Source organism: Nomia melanderi, chromosome 4, assembly GCF_051020985.1.
Source record: "Nomia melanderi isolate GNS246 chromosome 4, iyNomMela1, whole genome shotgun sequence".
Classification (NCBI taxonomy): domain Eukaryota; kingdom Metazoa; phylum Arthropoda; class Insecta; order Hymenoptera; family Halictidae; genus Nomia; species Nomia melanderi.
The window spans coordinates 2208907-2229937 of NC_135002.1; the positions used below are offsets into that span (position 1 = coordinate 2208907).

General features: G+C 45.5%; 2 protein-coding genes across 2 annotated transcripts in view; both read right to left on the reverse strand.

Annotated features, from left to right (window-relative positions):
- Positions 1-35: 35 nt before the first annotated feature.
- On the reverse strand, positions 36-8647 carry Upf1 (Upf1 RNA helicase). Its single transcript, XM_031979913.2, has 5 exons — positions 7550-8647; positions 6619-6896; positions 6387-6542; positions 5705-6298; positions 36-5636 (listed from the first exon to the last, which is right to left on the reverse strand). Exons 1-5 carry the CDS (start codon positions 7736-7738, stop codon positions 3494-3496), a joined length of 3360 nt encoding a protein of 1119 aa, XP_031835773.1. The 5' UTR covers positions 7739-8647; the 3' UTR covers positions 36-3493.
- Positions 8648-8929: 282 nt separating this feature from the next.
- The window catches only part of bib (MIP channel family protein big brain), a 28993-nt gene continuing 16891 nt past the window's right edge, over positions 8930-21031 (reverse strand). Inside the window, exons 3-4 of the mRNA XM_031979925.2 lie at positions 13051-13258; positions 8930-11743 (exon numbers count right to left, since the gene is read on the reverse strand). Coding sequence (XP_031835785.1) covers positions 10592-11743; positions 13051-13258 — 1360 coding nt within the window. The 3' untranslated portion in view covers positions 8930-10591. The remainder of the gene's footprint in view (positions 11744-13050; positions 13259-21031) is intronic.

Below are 21031 nucleotides of genomic sequence, written 5' to 3' on the forward strand. Positions count from 1 at the left end.
CATCCGTCCCGTTGGGGGATAGAGAGAAACGAGGGTTCCTTCAAATTAAATTTATTCGTTCCATAAAGTTTCACAATGAATTTCCATATATTCTGCAGTTAGCGGTGCGCTGTTGGTCAGAAAGAAAAAAAGAAAACAATTTTGGCCTGCATAATGCTGCTGCTGCTGCTGCCTGCATCCTCCATTTGTAGTTTTTTTCTTTCGAACAATCGTCTATTCTGCGATCGGAATTGATTACCGCGAGAAGCCAACACAGACGGAAAGTAGAAAAATAAAGTAGCAGGGGTATTCGTGCGTGTGTTATGTGTATGTGTGTATTATATGTGTCTGTATGATGTGTGTTCTGTATGTGTGTATACGTGTACGTATTGTAAGAGGGTAAAAAAAGAACGAAACGAAAAGAAAGCGTGTCTGAATTAAAAATTAGTAGATAGAACAATATTTTGGTCAGTACATTAGAACGAGTAAAATACCATGAACGCTAAATCAAAAACTATTCACACCGTGTGTACGTACAATGGAGTAACGTCCCGTTCGAAACTCGCGTTTCGGAGTTACGTCCATTTTATGGGTGTTCGGTACAACTCTGTCGGTACTCGGTCGCGACGAGAACGATTTACCGATCCGTCGCCGGAAGTACCGTCTGTTCCCTCGCGTTCGAAATGAACGTGCGAATATTCCGTTAACCCCTTGGCGTACTTTTTCGTTACTAAGTAATATTTTACTAATTTGTAATACAAAAAAATTCTCCATTCTACTACAGGAAATTCCATTTGAATACATTGATAGAAAAATACTTGTTTGACCAGTGGGTAACTAACTGATTCCTGTTAATAATAATAATAATAATAATAATAATTGATTCCTTTAACCCTCTATGGGCCGAATTGTTCACGATTCTAACAAAATCTATGCAGTACAAAGTTAATGAATATCCACATATGAATAGGAATTAACAATGTATTCAATAGCTTCCATAATTTCATCAAACATTTAGTAACTTTCAAGTTACAGTGACAAACTTTCACGCCTGAGTGTAAAAGTTGCAGTTAACACTAGGTTTACGGAAATTGAGGCATACTGGATTTTAGAAATATTATTTTGCAAATGTTTATGCTGATTTTCATTGATCATACTGACATGTATCCCAGTTACTATCAAATCTCCAGTTTCCATAATCTAAATAAATGAGCATCAATTCTTTTAGGAATAATAGAATGAAGACAATAAATGTCAGTAAACCCAGTGTTAACACATTGCGTACCGGCAAATTTTCAGAAAACTGAATTGGGCGGATGGCAATTTTCACTGAGGTCAGCTTGTACCACTATACATAGAAAAACGCAGATATCATATTGTTGTGTAATATATTTTAAATGAAATTTTATATTTCTTCAATACTGTGGTAATTACCAAACTGCATAGCTAAGTGTCTTTATATAAAAACGATATTTCTCGTTACCGGTACGCAATGTGTTAAATTAATTCAAATCGCAAGTATATTGAGAAGCAAAGCTTTTCTATCCCAATATCCTAAACCTAGTGTTAACCGGTTACCATTTCATTCACCACATTGAGTGCAAAATGAAATAAATCAACAAAATGCCAGTACACTGATCTGTGACTTCAAAGTTACACGAGCCTATAGAGGATTAAATCAGCTTCGAAATCTTGCATCCTGTAATCCTGAAATCGCTGTACGCCAAGGGGTTAATAACGTTACAGCCCTGCCGAAGGGAGAAACACAAAATCCATACCGAACGAAACTACTCTCGCCTCTCCATAATCTGTAGACCCCTGCAGTAAATAAAATATATACACGTGTCACGGTACCGGTCTAACCAGAAAAATAGAAACTAATCAACATGATGTCGGAATCAGGTCAGTAGGATCTCTCTTGTTTGGTCAGCATAATCGTCATCACGCCAAGCCTAGGAAGGACTTCTTCTCCGCGACGACATCTCGAGTGTCGGTTCCATACTGTTCGACGACTAAATCCATTTCAGCGACAATCGGCCGATGTCCGCCGGTACGTTTCCTCGCGTTCCGTTTCCCGTTCTCCCCCCCGATCCCTCCCGTTTCTGTCCTCGACGTGTCCCGCGTCTCTATCCGTCGATCCCTTCACGGTTCACGATCCGATGGAAAAATGGCAGAGATCCCAAGATCTCATCCTCTTCATACGTTCGCCTCGTTTCCCTTTTCTTGGTCCCGCGTGGCGAGTCATGAACACGTTCGAACGGGTCCTGATCGAAATCGATCTCCATCGATGCGAATCTACTGCACTGTCGAAGATCAAAGGTTAACCGGTCGCGTCCAAGGCGGTTGCGAAACATTCGTAAACACGCGTTGTCCAAAGGTCGCGTAAACACGCTGCGAATAATTTTACCTTCCCGATACCTTCGTACTCTTCGTACAACACGTGTTTACAATGCGGTCTCTTTTTCTCTTATCAATTCCAGGCCTGTCCGACCGCCCTAGCGAACGGCGTCTCTCGATACTCAGATATGACTTTGTGCGCATCGTTATTCGAACACTCTCGCGACCCTCCGCGCTGGCGCCGAGGGAAACCGAGACGCGTAACGCGCAGCGGTACTGCCAATACAAAACTCTCTCTCTCTCCTCGCCGCTTGGTCGTCGCGTTCCGTGGACTGTCCGTTCGTTGCGTCGTCTATCCTCCTCTCGTACGGAGAGATTCACGCTGAAATTACTATATTGGCACACTTGTGATCCGGTCGAGTCGCGAATCGTCACACGCTCCGTACCCTCTCTCTCCCCTTTTGTTTGTCGTCGTCGTCGTCTTTATCATCATTGTCATCATCTTCAACGTCTTCATCATCTTCGTCTTCATCTCCATCTTCATCATTATTACCTTTTTTTTCAGTTTTTCGTATTTTGCCTGTTTTTTTGTTTTCACTTGATTGCTCCTGTTGTTCCTGGCGTAACTCTAGCGTCACTCGATCCCCGCGATAAAACGGTCCGTTCACGATAAGCGCGTGTCACGGTGAGTTGGTAGTGTGAATTGTGTGTCGTCTCCCAGTCTTAACCCTTTTTTTAACCATTGGCGTGTCGCACGCTGCTCCATCCGACGATGCGTGTCGCCGCTCGTTTCCCTGTCCTCAATGTTTGCTTTTCTCATTTCTTTTTTTCCCCTTTTTTCCTTTTTTTTTTTGCTTCACATCGACGGTTCGTTTTGTTTTCTGCTTTTTCCCCTTTTTTTTTTCATTTGCGACGAACTCCTCTCTGTTGTGGTAGTTGTAGTAGTTGTAGTTGTGGTGGTGGTAGTTGTTGCTTTTTTGTTGTTGATTTTAAAACCCTCTTTAACGCCGACGACTGCGTGCATAATAACCGTACTCGATCGCCTCGAGCCGTTTTACCGTTTTGCGCAGTTAGTGATTTGTGGTTTGGTTGGTCGAAGAAGAATTTGTCGAACGAGCCTTCAGTCGCTCCCGCGACGCTGCATAGCAATTGCGTTGCTCAGCCGTACGATCTCGGCTCAGTATGGGTGGGAGAACTGCCCACCGGCTTGTGACTGTCCGGACTGATAGAAACCACTTCGGTCGCCCTGGTAGGTCGAATCCTGTGACAATAAGCCGTCCATCTGCGACTGGAACTCGCCGACCGCGAACGAGTCCTGCGACAGCTCCGCTTGGCTCAGGCCCGGCTGGGAAAGGCTGAAGCCCGGCTGAGACATGCCCTGCGTCGTGCCCTGCGTCAAGGGCAGACCCGGCTGACTGTACGGCTGCGTGCTCTGCTCCGTTTGGCTCAGCTTCCCTATGCGCGGACCCTGCTTGTTCTTGGACAGAGCGGCGCCGCGACGGTTCCGCTGGTTCTGCCTAGCCTGTAACGCTTGCTGATGTTGATTATAAAACCGTGGTGGCACGTGCGCCATATTCATGAACATGCCAACAGGAACGGGCACGTTGTTCATGGCCGCCTGCGCTCTTTCCGGGCTGATGTAGCTGATGGTGTCGTGCGTCCTGCTGAATATGTCCAGCGGCACGTTCCTCTGGTAATAGGGGTTATGGTTCTGCGTCCCGTTCACCTGGGTGCCTGACCTGTCGTACACCGAGCCCGGGATCAGCGCCTCCCTGGCGTCGTACATGGAGGTGGACATGAAGTGCGAGCCCGGATTGGCGGCGTTGACCAGCTTCTTCGGCTTGGCGAACTGGATCATGGACTCCTTGAGGTTGTTCAGCGGCCCCTCCACGAGCACCTTCTGCTCCTTGTAGAAGCTCAGCAGATGGTTCCAGAGCGGCTGCTTGGATAACACTTTGGGGTTGCCCACGATGATGATCCCGTACTTGGCCCGCGTCAGCGCGACGTTCAGGCGCCTGGGGTCGTTCAGGAAGCCGATACCCTGGTGCTCGTTGGACCGCACGCAGGACATTATGATTATGTCCTTCTCCCTGCCCTGGAACGCGTCCACGCTGGCCACCTCTATCTCCTGGTAGAGCTTCGAGTGCAGCGAGCCCTGGTACTGCATGTACTGCACCAGGTAGGCCCGCTGCCCCTCGTACGGGGTGATCACGCCGATCTGCTCGGGCTTCACGCCGCAGCGCAGGAAGCGCGTGGCTATCTTCTCGACGTTCGACGCCTCGGTTCTGTTCAGGTAGGAAGTGCCGCTCCCAGCGATCTCCTCTTGGCCCTGGGTCACGTAGAAGAACATGGGCTTGTCCGGGGCGGGCCAGGGGAAGTCGATCTTCAGCAGCTTCCTCTCGTCGGCGCACACGCCGTTCTGCAGGGAGCCCTCGTAGAAGAAGTTCGACGGGAAGCGCGAGAGGTCCGGGTGCATGCGGTATTGCACCTCCAGGCGGAAGGGTCTGATTCCGAGGACGACCAGCCGCTCGAACAGGGACTGAGACAGACCTGCTCTGGCTGCCTTCTTGCACATGACCACTGGTCCTAGTTGACAGTGGTCCCCGACGAGGATTAGCTGCTTCGCTCCGAGGACGACTGGTACCATGCACTCGGGCTCGGTGGCTTGCATGCTCTCGTCGATGAGGATCGAGTGGAATTTCAGTCTGTGTAGTCTTGGATCACCTGCTCCCACGCAGGTACAGCAAATTACGTCGGCCGCTTCTAGCAGTTCCTTCTCTGCTGCTTTCTTCAGCAGTCTGTAGCGCTTCTCGTCGACGCTGGATAGTTCACCGGTTTCATCCTTCAATTGTTGTAGCTTCTGTAGCTCGGTGTTCGTCTCCATGTTCTTGATCTGGTTGTGCAGAGCCAGGAAGCTCACGGGCGAGTCGATCGCTTCTCTTGATTTCGCGCATAGCCGTACTACCTTCAGGTTTGACTTATGTATCTTCTCTGTGAGTTGATCCACTGCTGTGTTGGAGGGAGCGCATACTAGTACGGGTCCGCCATTTTGTTTCACTAATTGATAAACTATCGTCGCGCTGGTCACAGTCTTCCCTGTTCCGGGTGGTCCTTGGATTAAAGACAGCGGCCTCTGCACCGCGTGTTTAACGGCGTACACTTGGGACCGGTTTAAATCGGGTAGGTTAGGAGCACTGAAATGTTTGGGCAAGTGACAGCGGAAGAGAACCTCCTCCACCTCGTGTCCCAGTAGTCTGTGGTATATGTAAGCGGAGACGGAAGTGTCGTCCACGGCAAATTTCCGCAGTGCCAACTGCATTCTACAATGGAACGTTATTGTGAGGTGTGTGATTGATATGAGGATCTGTGATCTTGAAGGATTACTTACCGGTCGAAGCTGGTGCTCTTCCAAATGAAATCGACGACGAAATTGCTGATGCACTCCGTTGGAGCCCCGGAATTGTTTTTTAATTCTATGCCGACTTCTTCGCCGTAGTTGTCGGGGATTTTAATCACGTGCCCAATGCCTGACCAAGGCTTGTGCAGTTCACCTAAGTAGCGAAGCCTCAACTCGTCCCCGTGCATCAGTTTCATGTCACCATCGGTTTTGGCAAGCATGAAGTACGCTATTGTCTTCTTGTTCAAACCAACGTCCCACCGGACTTCAATGTTCTCCTGCGTTTGAGACTCCTTCAAGCGTTTGTCGTAATCCGCTTCCAGTTTTACTAGCGGACCAAATATATTCTGATATTGGTAACCATCCTCGTACCGCAACAGCACTTGTTGCGGTTCCTCATCCACTCCAGGTTTCTCTAGATCTTGGAACGTCGCATCGACGTTGTCGCGCCATAGTTCTTCCAACTTGTTAATCTGTTGTGCAGATATCTGACGAGCTCGTAACTGTTCCTGTTCAGATGGAATTTTCACCAGCCATGCAAGGAAACTGCGATCTTCTATCAAAGGCTTCCACTGTTCCTGATCCCTGAAAGATAAAAGATCATTGAAATGTATAGAGTTATCATTGATATAATTGTACACTTTGAATTCTTTATTATGAAAAGAACAATTACCAGTTCATGTCTTTCAAGGAACTTTGAGCTGCACAAGGCTGTCGGCAGAGTAACACGACAACCGAATCTGCCTTTGCAGGAATGAAACCAAGAACAAAGACATTTCTAACGGCACAAGAGTAACATTCCAGAACTGTTTCTCCCAATGGACCATCTCTGTGTATAAAGATTACGTGTAATGTAAACTTTAGAAATGATAATTCAAAACTGCATAACAAGTAAAACACACTACCTATGTAGAGTAACTTCCTTGTGTTTAGCTCTGACAAGATGATTAATGATATGTGAACCAGATGTATTGCCACGTCCATTGCAAAACCATTTGCGGCAGACATTACACATAACAACGCAGGATGCTTCATGAATTCCACAATATTTACAAGCGTGCTCCGGTAAATCACGATTATAATATGCCTCCTCTTCTTCCTCTTCAAATTGTAATTCAGCGAGGCTCTGCGCGGCTCCAGAAATTTTTAAGTCCAAGGAAGACCCACCACTCGTTCCATTAACCTTAACAAGAATCACAAATTACTTCCATACATAAGTATTCCATTCAATTGATCAACATATTTACATCAAAGTTTCAACTCAGTCCTATTCCCTGAAAACCTCTCATTCGGTTTGCACCTGGCTCGGTACTACCATTTCCTAACGCCTAATAAAAGACTACCCATTCGACTTCCTATTACACCAACAAGTACAATCACACATCCGATCAATCTCACATTCGACAGCAGCAAACTGCGATACGTCTCATACATCTGATTTCGCACAACAAAGTGAAACAACGTTCTCCATGGAAGTCTCACATAACCTCTCAGGCCCGAGAAAGTTATTCTTAAAAATCCGACTCCAAAATGGAACCACGTTCCCCCGGTGGCACGGCATAGCCGTGGACACGTTGCCGAGGACATTATCCCGCCCATGAATCACAGGGATCGAGGGAAAAGATCCGCGAATAAGTGTCGCGAGAGCGACACAAGGCGTGAGCGTGCAGGTTTAATGGGCGAACCTTAGAATTTCAAAAATAAATCACTGAAACGGAGCAGGTTAGATGGCCACGTTCGGTTCGCAACGAGAAAACGGCGAGGCCTCGGTAAAATCGTCGGCGCGGGCGGGTCGCGGGTTGAACTTGAGAAACATATGACGAGCCAGAAACCAACCTGTACAGGCTGACTAGGTTGACTTTGAGCAACATCGTGCTGCGATGCTTGAGTCTGACTCGGCGACGGTAGCGTGAAGTCCGTGAAGTCGAATTCGCTGCCCTGCGTGTCCGCGCCGATTAAATCCGCCTCCTCCGGGTCGAGGAACGTGAGGGTCTGACTGCTGGGGCCGTACGCGTCGACGCTCATGCTGCTACGATGCTCTCTCGACGTCCTTTTCGTGTCCCTGCAATAAATGGACTGTCTCGCACGGCTGGTGTACCAGAGAACACCGTCGCGCGCGCGACAACGGTGCGCCGAGCCGAGAAAACACGCTCGGTAAACGACTGGCTCTCGCGGGCACAAACGGAACGGCCGCGCGGCGTGCACGAACGGACGGACGGTTAACACTTTCGACGAAACTGGCCCAGAGAATCCTACGCCATACTTCGCCTCGCGCAAGTCTCGCGCCCACCAACACTGTCACCAGTCGCACACAGCCAACTTTTTCTCCTTTGCGCTCGTCGCGTGTTACGTCATCAGCTGATCTGAAACGCGAGTGCCCAGACCCCAAAAAGAGAATGTCGTCGGATTCCGGTAGCGATTTCACTGCTCGGCCAACGCGGATTCGTCACTTTTCTCGCGTCTCAATCTTTCCTGCCGATTTCTCTTGAAACCTTTATCGGTTATACTCTCCTGATAAGGGGCTGATTGCGTCGCCTTCTCATAGATGGCGTCACCGATCCCCCTCGACTCGCCATAGAGTATATTAGCGGGAAGCAGCTGCGTTGTAATTCTTTATTTTTCTTTCGACTCTCTTGTACCATAAATATCTATTTTCGATCGAATCGTCGATTCTCCGAGCGCGAGGTAATGATTAATAATACAAAGAAAGAGACTCCTCGGTACGCGCAAGTTTGATCGTAATATTTTTCCTTTGGTGTACTTATCTGTTTGATTTCGACGTGACGTGAGTCGTTGATTTTTTTTCGACTATAACCCATTTTGTGGGACTCCTTCAGCGACACCTACGTTTCAAAGCGAACCGATTCCTCGACGATTTATATCTCTTTTATATTCTCGTCAAACCGAACATCCCAATTACAGTACACTTTCCAACGAGTAAAATATTTTTCTTATAATTTTCAAATCACGGAGGTATCTTCGATAAAGTGAAATTAGAATAGATGTCGCTGTCGATTTAAAAGTTCTCAATCGGCGAGTACTTCTCTTTTTATCCGCAAGCTAATCTATTATTCCGTGGTCTAGTATTTTTATACTTCATGGTTCTCACTTAGGAGCGATCGGGATTCAAATAATGTGGATGATCGAGTGGAAACGTTCGTGAGTACAGGTTTCAATGATTAATGTGTCTCTAATGACATTTCTTTCGTTCACTTCCATCGATTCGTTTATTGTCGAACTTTTTTTGTTTACGTACATAGACGAGGGTAACAGTAATCGTAATTCTATAGATACAATAAAAAATAATAAATACAAAGTTTAATATATATATATACAAAACGCCTGCCGTCCTCGTAGATCTACAAAACACGCGAACGTTTCTCGTTCGCGCTCTGACAATCTACTTTCGCAATATTCCTATCAAATACATCGTGTACTAAAATGATACAGGGCCTCGATACAAGGTATATTGTACATTTAATTTTCTTACGTCTCGTCAGAATTCAAACTGACAAGTTTTTAACGAGATAAAAAACTGTGACCCGTTCTATATTCGGTATCCCTTAAAAACGATCGTTCGATGAGATTAACCCTTTGCACTCGAGTGACTCTCAGTCACTTGATTCGATACAACAAAATTATGAAGTTGAATATTTAACATTTCAAATGAAAGTTTCCATTGCTACGTGAAATATTTAAATGAAAGAACTCTGTTGCTTAATTTATCTATGAATTATCGTTAAATTAGTTTTTAGAGAATTTTGAATATTTTCATTGAAAAACATTTGAGTGCGAAGGGTTAATGCCAGTATATAAAAAGGTAATTGGTCTATTCGAAAAAGGTTACTTGTGCGAGATCAGTCTTATGACAGTTACCATTTCTCGGACAAACTGGTCAGCGTTCCGTTGTTCCCTAGGTTGCCATTCGATTCGAAGGATCGCGATCGAAATTTGAAATCGACCGTTCATCGGCCATCTTGGAATCCAACGTACAACGGTCCCTCCCACGTTTTCGATTTATTTTTCTCGAATCTTCCGTTTCGACGCGGTGTCATCAGTGATCACGAAATTAGAATTATCAATGTTAATTATATATATATTATTCAGTGATCTAAGAAAGTTTAAGCCAAGACGAGTCGCAAAGCGCCGAATCGATTTTATCACGAATCTCGAAGTAAAATATTTATTTACTAAATTACTTCCGGTGTTGGGTCGAAGCATTCGAGGATTAACCCTTTGCACTCATATTTTTTTAAATTAACCCTCTATAGGCTCGCGCTCAAGTCACACATCAATATACCGGGTAAAATTGATTTAATTTTTGATACTTATTAATTTCATACTGCATAAATTTTATTATAATCACGAAACAAAATTCGGCCCATAGGGGGTTAGCTCAAAGGAAAATCACAGGTAAATTGAGAAACAAAGCTTTCCACACCGATGCATTATATACAGTTGAACATTAAATATCAAATTTTATAGTTGACTGAGAGTCACCTCTCGAGTGCAAAGGGTTAAATTACAGTTCTCCCAAAGTAGACAGTTCCTGTTCGCGGGAAAACATCGTCAAGAGTGTTCGCGCGGTTGCCAGCAGATGTCCGTTGCGCAGTGGTCTCCCGCGCATTCCGACGCAAGGATTCATCCACCTCTCACCACATTACTAAAATGGCACGTGTATGCTTTATTTAGCAAGATTCTCATCCTTACAATCTCTATCCGATACAAACGAAACGTCCAGCCTTTCCCTTCTTCCAGAACGCACCGAGTCTGACGACCATTTCCGATCCCGCGACATCCCGGACACAATCAACGTTCCACTTGCCGCCAATCTGAGCAGCTGCACCGATGATCTACCCGGTACATTCAAGTCTATAGTCAGTACTGAGGATTCGGCGAGTTCCTCTGAAAGTTGTTCTGCTGGCTCTGCTGCAGAGGCCCTGCCGGGCTGGGCCTGCCTTGGTCCCGGTACTGCGGGGGACCGGTGGGTCCATTGGACGGCCCAGGTGGGCCCGGTGGTCCGGGAACTTTCCCATAGTTTCCTCTGGTGGAGCCCTGGTAACTACCATATGCAGAGTCATCGCTACGTCTAGAAATATGCCCATACATGCTTTCCGGTCTCCTAGAATTAGCCGTGTTTTCAGTGTTAGCTGTGATCTGCTGCTGTTGCTGCTGTTGTTGTTGTTGCTGCTGCTGTTGTTGCTGCTGTTGCTGCTGCTGTTGCTGATGATGATTCTGTCCTGTGGGTTGAACGCTGGGTCCTGATGGGGGACTCTGGTTGCCTGGAGGAGGAGCCGGGGCACGCGCATATATGCTGGACCCTGTAGACACACCATAGATCCCGTTCTCCCTGGTGCTCAGGCTGGTGGAGATACCTCTGATGCCATAGATGCTTTGAGTGCACTGCTGCAGCTGATTCTGCATGTTCTGGTTGGTGCTGTTGTGGTTCTGGGAGGTCTGGCTCGGCCCGCTGGGTCCGCTTGGCGGTTGCTGGCCTTCTCTGGAGTTCTGCGAGCTCGCCTGGCCTATTCTGATGGGGTAGAGGCTCTGGGCTGGCACCAGAGGGCCCGGTTTAGGGATCATCAGGCCGTCCTTGGTTCCGGACGTTGATTTGGCGTAGACGCTTTGGGAACGGTTCAGGTTCGCCCGAGTCAGCGGCGGCGATTTGCAGTACAACGACTTCGTGCCACCGTAGATCGATTCGACGCGCTCCAGGGCTGTCGGCGGCGCGCTGTAGATCGAGGAGGATGCACCGGCCACCGGGCGATAGGTGGCGTACGCGCTGGGAAACTTTGGACCGGTGGGTTTGTCCAGGTCGTCATAGGTGTCCTCGTCGGACCTCATGGATGAATTGTCCCCGTCGTCCATCTCGCGCGAATCTCTGGCGCGCTTCGAGTTCAGCACGTACTCGTACAGCAGCGCGGCCACCGCGCTGCCGGACAACGGTCCCACCCAGTAGACCCAGTGATTGTCCCAGCGGTTGCTGACGAACGCCGGGCCCAGGGCGCGGGCTGGGTTCAGGAATGGACTCTGGAAGAATGATGAGTCTAATGTTAGCTGGTGATCAACTTCAGCGTCATGTATTTGTGACGGTCGTAGTTCAATGTTTTACATAATGAAAATGAGGTTAAGCATTCTTTATTATTATTGACAATTATTGATGTAATTAATTAGATTGAAGAAAATATTGAGGAGACCGTTACCGATGTAAACAAGTAGAATGATCTACAAGGGACCTATAGCTAGATTTCTAGTTACGATCGGCTATTTATTAGATTTACATTATTATAGTGATGCTCGCTTAAATTTCACAGAAACCTGCTCAGCTTCATTCTACTACACCATCCCCGCTGTCACCATCCCTGCTCGAGTCAACTCCTACAAGCAGATAGCTTTCTTCTGCTCGGTTAAATCCACTGCTACGAAACTGAAATTTAAACGAGCAACTCCTGAAGTCTACAACGGATAGCCTGCTATCTACACCATCCCTGCTGTCACCGACACTGCTCCAGTCAACTCCTACAAGCAGGTAGCTTTCTTCTGCTCGGTTATATCTACTACAACGAAACTGAAATTTAAGCGAGCAACTCCTGAAGTCTGCAACGGATAGCTACTTCTACACTATTTCTGCTCGGTCACCGACACTGTTCCAGTCAATTCCTACAAGTAAATAGCTTCCTTCTGCTCAGTTAAATCTACTGCTACAAAACTGAAATTTAAGCGAGCAACTCTCATCTACAACCGATAGCCTCTGCTTACGGGGAGAACACCGGAGAGAGCGTTTCGGTGCACGTTGTTCACCGTGCACGCACGGTAGTCTCGCGCTTCTTTTTACTGCATTGTACACACACTTTCCGAAGCAGGTGGCATCGGGATCGGGTTCTTTCGGTTCTTTTTTCTCCTCCGTCTTTCTCCGGCCCCCTTGCCCCCCGTCCGCCGCGCCGTCGCCGGGCTCTCCTCTCATCTGGCCTGTTCTTAGAGCGCAGGTGCTCTTTAAAGACGCGGACGTGGGTCCGATTCGAAAGAGACCGAGAAGAGAGACGCCTCGGATAGACCGGTTGGCCCGGGGGAACGGGAAAAGGTGCTCGCTATGACGAAATTACCGTGAACGTTCTCGGTTCGGCCCTACCGGGAAACATTAACGCTAACTGTCGCGGCGACCGGTAGCCTAACAGGTAGATCTCTCAGCGACACCATTGTAGTCTCGAATGATTTCTCTTGCAGCGGCACGCGACTGGATTCTCGATGGCGATCACGAGTACGCTCGTGATTATGGGATCAGGACACGAATGTCTTCGTTGGAGTTTGGAGTACATGAGATGATGATCTTCACTTACCGAAACTAAGGTGGCCGCTGTATATGCTGCGGCCAACACTCCGGCTGGTTTCGAGGAGATGGACATCGGCAGGGTTTTAGAGGACTCCGAGGTGAAGTGGGCGAGAACGATCAGCACCGACAGAGCTAACTCCACCAGCAGCCTCTCGATGGCTCCGTTCAGGCGACCGGGAGACGTCAAGGTTTGCGTGTTCGATGGCGTGGTCACTCTGCAACAGAAAGGGATTGCCGTTGTTAACGCTAATCGTACCGAGAACCGGTTGAATTGATGGATAACACTGCGTTTTCTTTGTTCGTTGAATTTTATATCAATTTTCGTATTGTTTGGTTCATTGGTTTGTCAATGTTTGTCTTTGGAATTGGTTTCCAGTGGAAAACAATGTGTCATCTAGTTTGTAGATAGTTATTTGACTAGTGGGAAAAGTGTTAGTCATTAATTAGTCATGATTAATCAATTTTCATATTGTTTGGTTCATTGGTTTGTCAATGTTTGTCTTTTGCATTCGTTTCTAGTGGAAAACAATGTGTCATCCAGTTTGTAGACAGTTATTTGACTAGTAGGAAAAGTGTTCATCTCGGTAAAACTATAAAATTTGATACTTAATATTAAACTTCGTACAATGCATCAATTTGAGAAATATTCAAACAAAACAGCTTTGTCCCTCAATTTAAGTATAATTTCTCGTCGAGTTCACAAAATATCCTCTCTATCTCATCAGAAGACGTTAAAATATTTCTAATGAAAAACACCCGAGCTCGAAGGGTTAATAGTTCACCCAGTGAAAACTCGCGAGAAGGATTATCGATTCGAGGCTGGAAGTATTATCGGGGCGTCGCATATGGCATCGTTTGCAACCGCGCTTCCCGGTGTATAATACGCCGATGATTTTCCCATTGAAAGTAACACCGACTCCGACACCACGGTCGCAGACCCCCGCGGCGTCCCGGTCTCCACGGTGCAATGTTTATATTAGCCGGTGCATCCTCGATCCCCCTGACTCTCGACGGCTCGGCGCCCCTTTCGTCCGTTTCTTTCGCACGAAACCCTGTTAATTTTCTCGCTTCGTACGACTGCACGGGGTCACGGGCACGCGACCTGCTCCTCCGTCGCTGCCCGCCGAGTATTGGCCGGCGTGGACGGATCCTGTTCGACCGTCACGCGTGTAAAGATTTTTTTAACACTATGAAAGATACGTCCAAAGTTTCATTTCAATTCATTTTATACAAATAACGTATATTGAAGTTTATTTAGGTTGACCGTCATATTTAATTACAGAATAATAACCGTTCATGTGGGATAGTTTAGTTAGTAAATTACCGGTCAACAATGTGTTAACTCTATGCCGTCCGGTAACACCGCGAAAACAATCGGACAAATTCCGGTGACATCACATTGGTGTCGTGTGCAAAGCTATCAAACAAATGCCGGTGACATCACATTGGCTATTTAAATTGTAATTTCTGTGGAAAGCCAATGGCCACTACTTTTTACCATGACGAGTATACTCGTCGTGACACAGTTACTGATCAACTGGTTACCTGAACATTCATTCATTGACCAGTTTCATTCAAGCTTTCCCTGACTTTCCAGATATTTCCATATTACTTCTCTACGTTTCTGTCTCGTATACCATTCTTTAACAAATATCTCAAAAAATCCTCACAAACATTCATGTACCACACAAGGAACTTTCGAATTGAATGATACTGGAATATTCAAATACTCAAAGTAACCTTGAGAATAGTTTCATTTCAACTACAATGAACAATTGCATCGTTTCTGTCTCGTATACTATTCTTTGACAAATGTCTCAAAAAATCCTCAAACATTCACGTACCACACAAGAAACTTTCGAGTTGAAGGATACTACAATATTCAAATACTCAAAACGACCTTGAGAATACAATGAACAATTGCATCGTTTCTGTCTCGTATACTATTCTTTAACAAATATCTCAAAAAATCCTCAAACACTCGTGTACCACACAAGAAACCTTCGAGTTGAATGATACTAGAATATTCAAATGCTCAAAACGACCTTGAGAACAGTTCCATTTCACCCACAACGAACAATTGCATCGGCGTTCTTCACGGAACGATCCGTGCGATCGTGAGCGATAATCGCGATGACGAATAGAGGTGGGGAGGTACACCGCGTGAAAATCGCCTGTAATGGGGAGGCCCGTTGAAAGGAGGACTCCTTTCTCCGGCGTTGATCCGCCCCGGGCTCGCGTTCTCGAGCGACACGGTTATAATCCCAATTGTGCGGTCGTGATCTGCATTTCTGATTCCATCGATTCGCTCTTTCGCAACGCGATCGCGCGCGAACTCGAACCGTCACGTCACGCGGCCAGAGGGGAGGCGAGCGAAGCTTTCATTTGCATCGGAGGGGGCAGGCTCCGATCGAGCTGCACGATCACGGCCTCCCCGGCCGTTTAGAACCGAGATCGGCCCGTAATCCGACGTTAGGGAGAACGTTCTCGCACAGGTGTGTGTACCTGTCCGCCGTTCGAGGGGCTCCAGGCTGAGCCTAAACAGCCGCGATTCGATGAGCAGAATCCGCTCGCAGGCTTTTATGAACCATACGTTTCCTTGAAATTACGAGTCGTGAAACACTTGAACCGTGAAAACTGTTGGCATCTTGCGTTCACGACTGCCATGGGTCACCGGTGACCCCCGATTGAATGGAATTACTGGTCGATTAAGACGTTGCGTACTGGTGACGAGAAATTTTGATTTTATAGGAAGACGTAACTTTGATAATTAGCAGAGCATTTAAGGAAATATTGAATTTGATTAGAACTAATTGTTCGTTTAAAATGTATTGTAACAATATACCTGAGTTTTTTTATAGATGGTTACAAGTGGATCTCACTGGAAATTCTCACAATTTAATTTTTTGATAATTAGCCGGTAGTGTTAACACTAGATTTATGGATGTTTATTCTACAGTTTATTCTATTGTTCCTAGGAAACTACGTGTTCTATAGAAATCGCGAAAATTATAGCTCGAAAATTAGGGTACTGCGTATTCGCATTCCCAAAATGATGCATTATAGGAAACTATTTTCACTAGAAATACTTCAACATTTTCTAATGAGATAAAGACGATATTCCGTGGAACTAACTTGAAGAGAAATCACATGTACATTGAGGAACAAAGCTATTTTATTTCAATATTTCTCAAATTGATGCATTATATGAAGCATAATATTAAATATCAAATTTTATGATTTCACTGTATGAAATCAAGTGAGAGTCACCTCTCTAGTACAAAAAGTTGAAAATATCGATTACTAAATAACCGGTTCATTTGAAGCTAATCGCTTCGTCTCTCCAAAATCTCGACGTTCATCCGATAAGGGTTAACAAGTAAGTTAGTTATCTATCGTTCGCAAAGAAATCGCGGGGCAAGGGGTTAATTCGAAGCTGGAAACCGAAACCGAGCGACGCCGGTGCAAAGCGATCGGAGGAGCATCTTCTCATGGGCACCCGACACCGGCGGCGTCCGGTTCTCTGATATTCTCTCACGTTTAGCGGCGAGAAGGTCCGGCGCGTTTCGGGAGGCGCGATCGTTCGCTCGGAAGACCGTTTAATCTCGTCGCGGCGTGCACTTGACTCGAGTGGCGGGGCCGCGTGCAACCTGTGCCCCACATCCGCGGCGAGGGGAGCCCGGTGAACAGCCCCCGGAGGATTACACGGGGCTTTTAAATAAATTTCAATCGGTCGCCGCGCCTCTGTCGCGTTTAATGAGCTATTGATACCGTCCGGGGCCGGCGTTGCTTGGGGTAAGGGACTCTCACGCACGCACGCACGCACGCACGCACGCGTACTCCCCTTTCGACTGGCAGTCAGCCGAGGAAAACCGCCACATGCGATTTACAGGGCAATCGGAGATCCACGAACGATTCCATTATAAAGTCTTCGCCTTTTCCCTTGTGGGAACGGTCAGGTGCCGCGATTAAAGCCGCGAAATTAGCTGCGGGGATCGATCGTGGGAAGCGTTCCGCGAGGGTGCGAGCTTGACCGCGTCCGAAACACTTGTCGGCCGCCAGTGGACAAACCCCAGAAATCGGTTACACGTGTAATGAGTATTGAAGCTGTCAGTCGAGTGTTGTTAGGTAGTCTCGGCTGTATGAAATGATTTTCCTTTGGAAAGTAGTTTTGCGTGGATAAATTCCGTTTCTCTATTTTCTATGGATGAAACTCTAAGAATCGGCTACTCGTATGATGAACATTGGAGGCTGTTAATACAGTGTTGTTAACTAGTCTCTGTTGTATGAAATGATTTTCCTTTGGAAAGTAAGAATTTTGGGCAAATATATTCCATTTCTCTATTTTCTATGGATGAAACCCCAGAAATCGGTTACTCGTGTAATGAACATTGGAGGCTGTCAGTCGAGTGTTGTTAAGTAGTCTTGGCTGTATGAAATGATTTTCCTTTGGAAAGTAACAATTTTGCGCGGATGAATTCTGTTCTATTTATGTAACTTTAGAATCGAAAATGTCTATTGTCACTGGACAATCTTCATAACTTCACCGTAATGTAATATAAACACCATATGTTTAGCTCTATATCTTACAGCTTTCGACTGTAGCATTTGTATCGCTCATACTTTAACCCTTTGCACTCCATCCTCAATTAATCTGACACAGGAAAATTAGAAAGTTTCATATTTAATATTGAATCTTCGTATGTTGCAAACGTGAAATATTGAGAGAAAATGGAGAGAATGGACAAATGGAGAATGTCTAGTATTTCCAGTGAGAAACTTCTGGAGTAAAGGGTTAACCCTCAGCACTCCAGATGGTTTTGTAATTTATCAGCAACTGCAACTAATCTTTATGGTATCTCTAGTGAAAATGAAAAATACTATAACATTCCCTCGATCTTTTATTTCCTTCTTAGTACAAAATTTGGATGCGTGGAAAATCTGATAATTTTAGGGTAGTTTCTTTGATACATTAAAATATCTAATATTATATCTGGTGCAATATTGGAGCCTACAGAGTTCAAAGGATTAACATTGAACCATATAAAATGCATCGGCGCGTGAGACACTGGTATAAAGAAACTTCCTCAATTTACTTATGATTTCTGAGTTCGTTTCAAAAAATACCATCTTTGTCTAACATCTAATATTATAACTGGTGCAATATTGGAGCCTACAGAGTTCAAGTTATTTTCCTTGTTAGTACAAAATTTGGATGTGTGGAAAATCGAATGATTTCAGGGTAGTTTCTTTAAGATTCATTGAAATATCTAATATTATAACTGATGCAATATTGCAGCCTACAGAGTTCAAAGGGTTAAATTATCGAGTTCCGTCGAGAAAACGGCTGTCCGTCCGCCACGCACCGAACGCCAGCGATGCCGGCGCTATTCGTTCAATCGGAGATTATACGGTTCGAGCGATTCGACCGGTGGAAATAGTTTCGCTCGCGCCGGAACGAGGGTGGAACGAGGGTGGAACGAGGCTGAAGGGTCGATCCGCGTTTCCAGGCTATTGTGCGGCCCCGGTCGGCCTCGCTCTTCCGCGTTTGTTCGCAGAAAAATGAAGTCTAGCTCGGCCCCGGATGGCAAAAAGCGGATGAAAAAAGGCGTCGTCCGTTTCAACGGGATCCATGCGGGACCCGGTTCAGCCGGGGAGCGTTTCGACCCCTCGCGTCTCGCTGTTTCTGCCTTATTTTTCATAATTCGCGAGGGGATGTAAGAGATTCCGCGTTCGCCAGCCTGCTACCGTTGTTCCAACGACTAAGCGTTAACCCCTTGCTTTGTGACACCGCGTGGGACTCTCTAGGAGGATTTCAAATAGAATTGAACAGATACAAATGCTATTCAGATTGTTTGAGAGCTGACTTAACCCTTTGCGCTTGAAAAATTTGTCACTGGAAATATTCAGTTTATTTTTATGAGATATAGATGACATTTCTTTAAACTTAAGGAGGAAATTTGTCATTGGAAATATTCAGTTTATTTTTATGAGATATAGATGATATTTTTTGAGACTAATTTAAGGAAATTTGTCGCTGGAAATATTCAGTTTATTTTTATGAGATATAGATGATATTTTTTGAGACTAATTTAAGGAAATTTGTCGCTGGAAATATTCAGTTTATTTTTATGAGATATAGATGATATTTTTTGAAACTAATTTGAGGAAATTTGTCACTGGAAATATTCCATTTATTTTTATGAGATATAGATGACATTTTCTGAAACTAATTTAACGATAATTCACAGATAAATTAAACAAAGCTATTTTATTTAAATACTCCACATTGCAAAATGTAATTTTAATTTAAAATACTGAATATTCAACTTCATAGTTTTGCGAAAACTACCTTAAGATTATTAGATCTTCCAGATGTACAAAGTTTGTACTGAGAAGGGAATTAAATTAAAGGGAATTAAAGGTCTAAGAAATGTTATAACATAGTTAATTTTCAGTAGGACTACTATCAAACTTGGTAGGAGTTGCTGACAAATTACAAACTTTGTGGAGTGCTAAGGGTTAAATTCTATTTGAAATCTTCCAGTATCTTCCATCCTTTCCACAGAAAAATCATAGAAATTGACTTCGTAACACCGAATGAGTCCGTCGAAGTCTCCGAAACTTTCGAGCATATCCTAAAATTCTGCGAGTTGTTATTTGAACGTGTCCGTGTTGTTTCAGGAGGTCCGGCCAGAAATACGAGCGATTCCAGTGATTTTTCACGGGCGCCTTGCGAGTTTCCGGCAGAGAGCCGGCGTCCGTGGAAGAAATTCGAAGCGACGAAGTAAGGGCGGCCAGGGGGAGGGAGGAGTCCCTTTGAAAGAACGAGCGCGAAGCAGCTCGGATCAAGATTCTATTCCCTTTTCTGAACGGGAGGAAACGGCCGAAGAAAGGCAGCAGGAAGCGCGTACACCCACGAGCATTCTCTTCTTTTCGGCGAGCCCACTACAATGAGATCCGCGCGCGAGCTCAACGAAGAAGCTTGTCGAGAGCTTTGCTTAACGCTGAAACTACCGAGCAATTAACCCTTTGCACTCGAAAGTTTTTCACTTGAACTATATTCTATACTTCCCCATTAGACGTAGACAAGATTCTTTAACACTAGGTTTACGGGCATTTATTGTACAGTTTATTCTATTGTTCCTGGGGAAGTTGATATTCGTTCATTTAGATTTTGGAAATTCTAGATGTAGAAATAGACAATCAGGATTCATATTCGTGTAATTGGATCAACGGAAACCGATTGAAACGTTTACCAAATAATGTTTATAAAATTCAATCTGCGTCAAATTGAAATTCCGTAAACCTAGTGTTAACGATAATTCATAGATAAATTAAGAAACAGAGGTGTTAACACTAGGTTTACGGACATTTACTGCGCGGTTTATTCTGCTACTCCTAGAAAAATACATTTCCGTTCATTCGGATTTTGGAAGTTAGAGATTTAAAAATAGTTAATCAAAGTACATATTGATATAATTGCGTCAATCAAAGTCGACGTAAATATATACCAAATAGTGTCTATAACATTCAATACGCATTAAATTGATGCGCTTCGCAAACCTAATGTTAAAAGTGTGCAGCAGTGAGTTAAAGAGTCCATAGACACCAACGACGCGCAGCAAAGAAAGCAGGACACTTTCGGTGCAATCTAATAAATGGAAGGAACGTGTTCGTAGAAGCGCCGGAACGCTCGTAAATTGTTCTTTTTCTGGATTCAGCCAGCATCATCTCGAGCGGCACCGTTCAGTAACGGATCGACGTTTCTGAAGGCGGAAAACATCTGTCGGGGCCACCGAGCGGACCGGCGCGTTCGATCCTGGCCGAAAGGGAATCATTTATGGGCCACTGAGGCTCCTTTTGTGAGCCGGGAGCTCGCGGCGCGCGATGCTCGAAAGGACCATGGCCAGAGAGACGTATTCCTTTTGTGCAACATGTGGCCGGCACGTGTTTCCCCGTAGAAAGCCACGCGGTCTCCGCCGCCG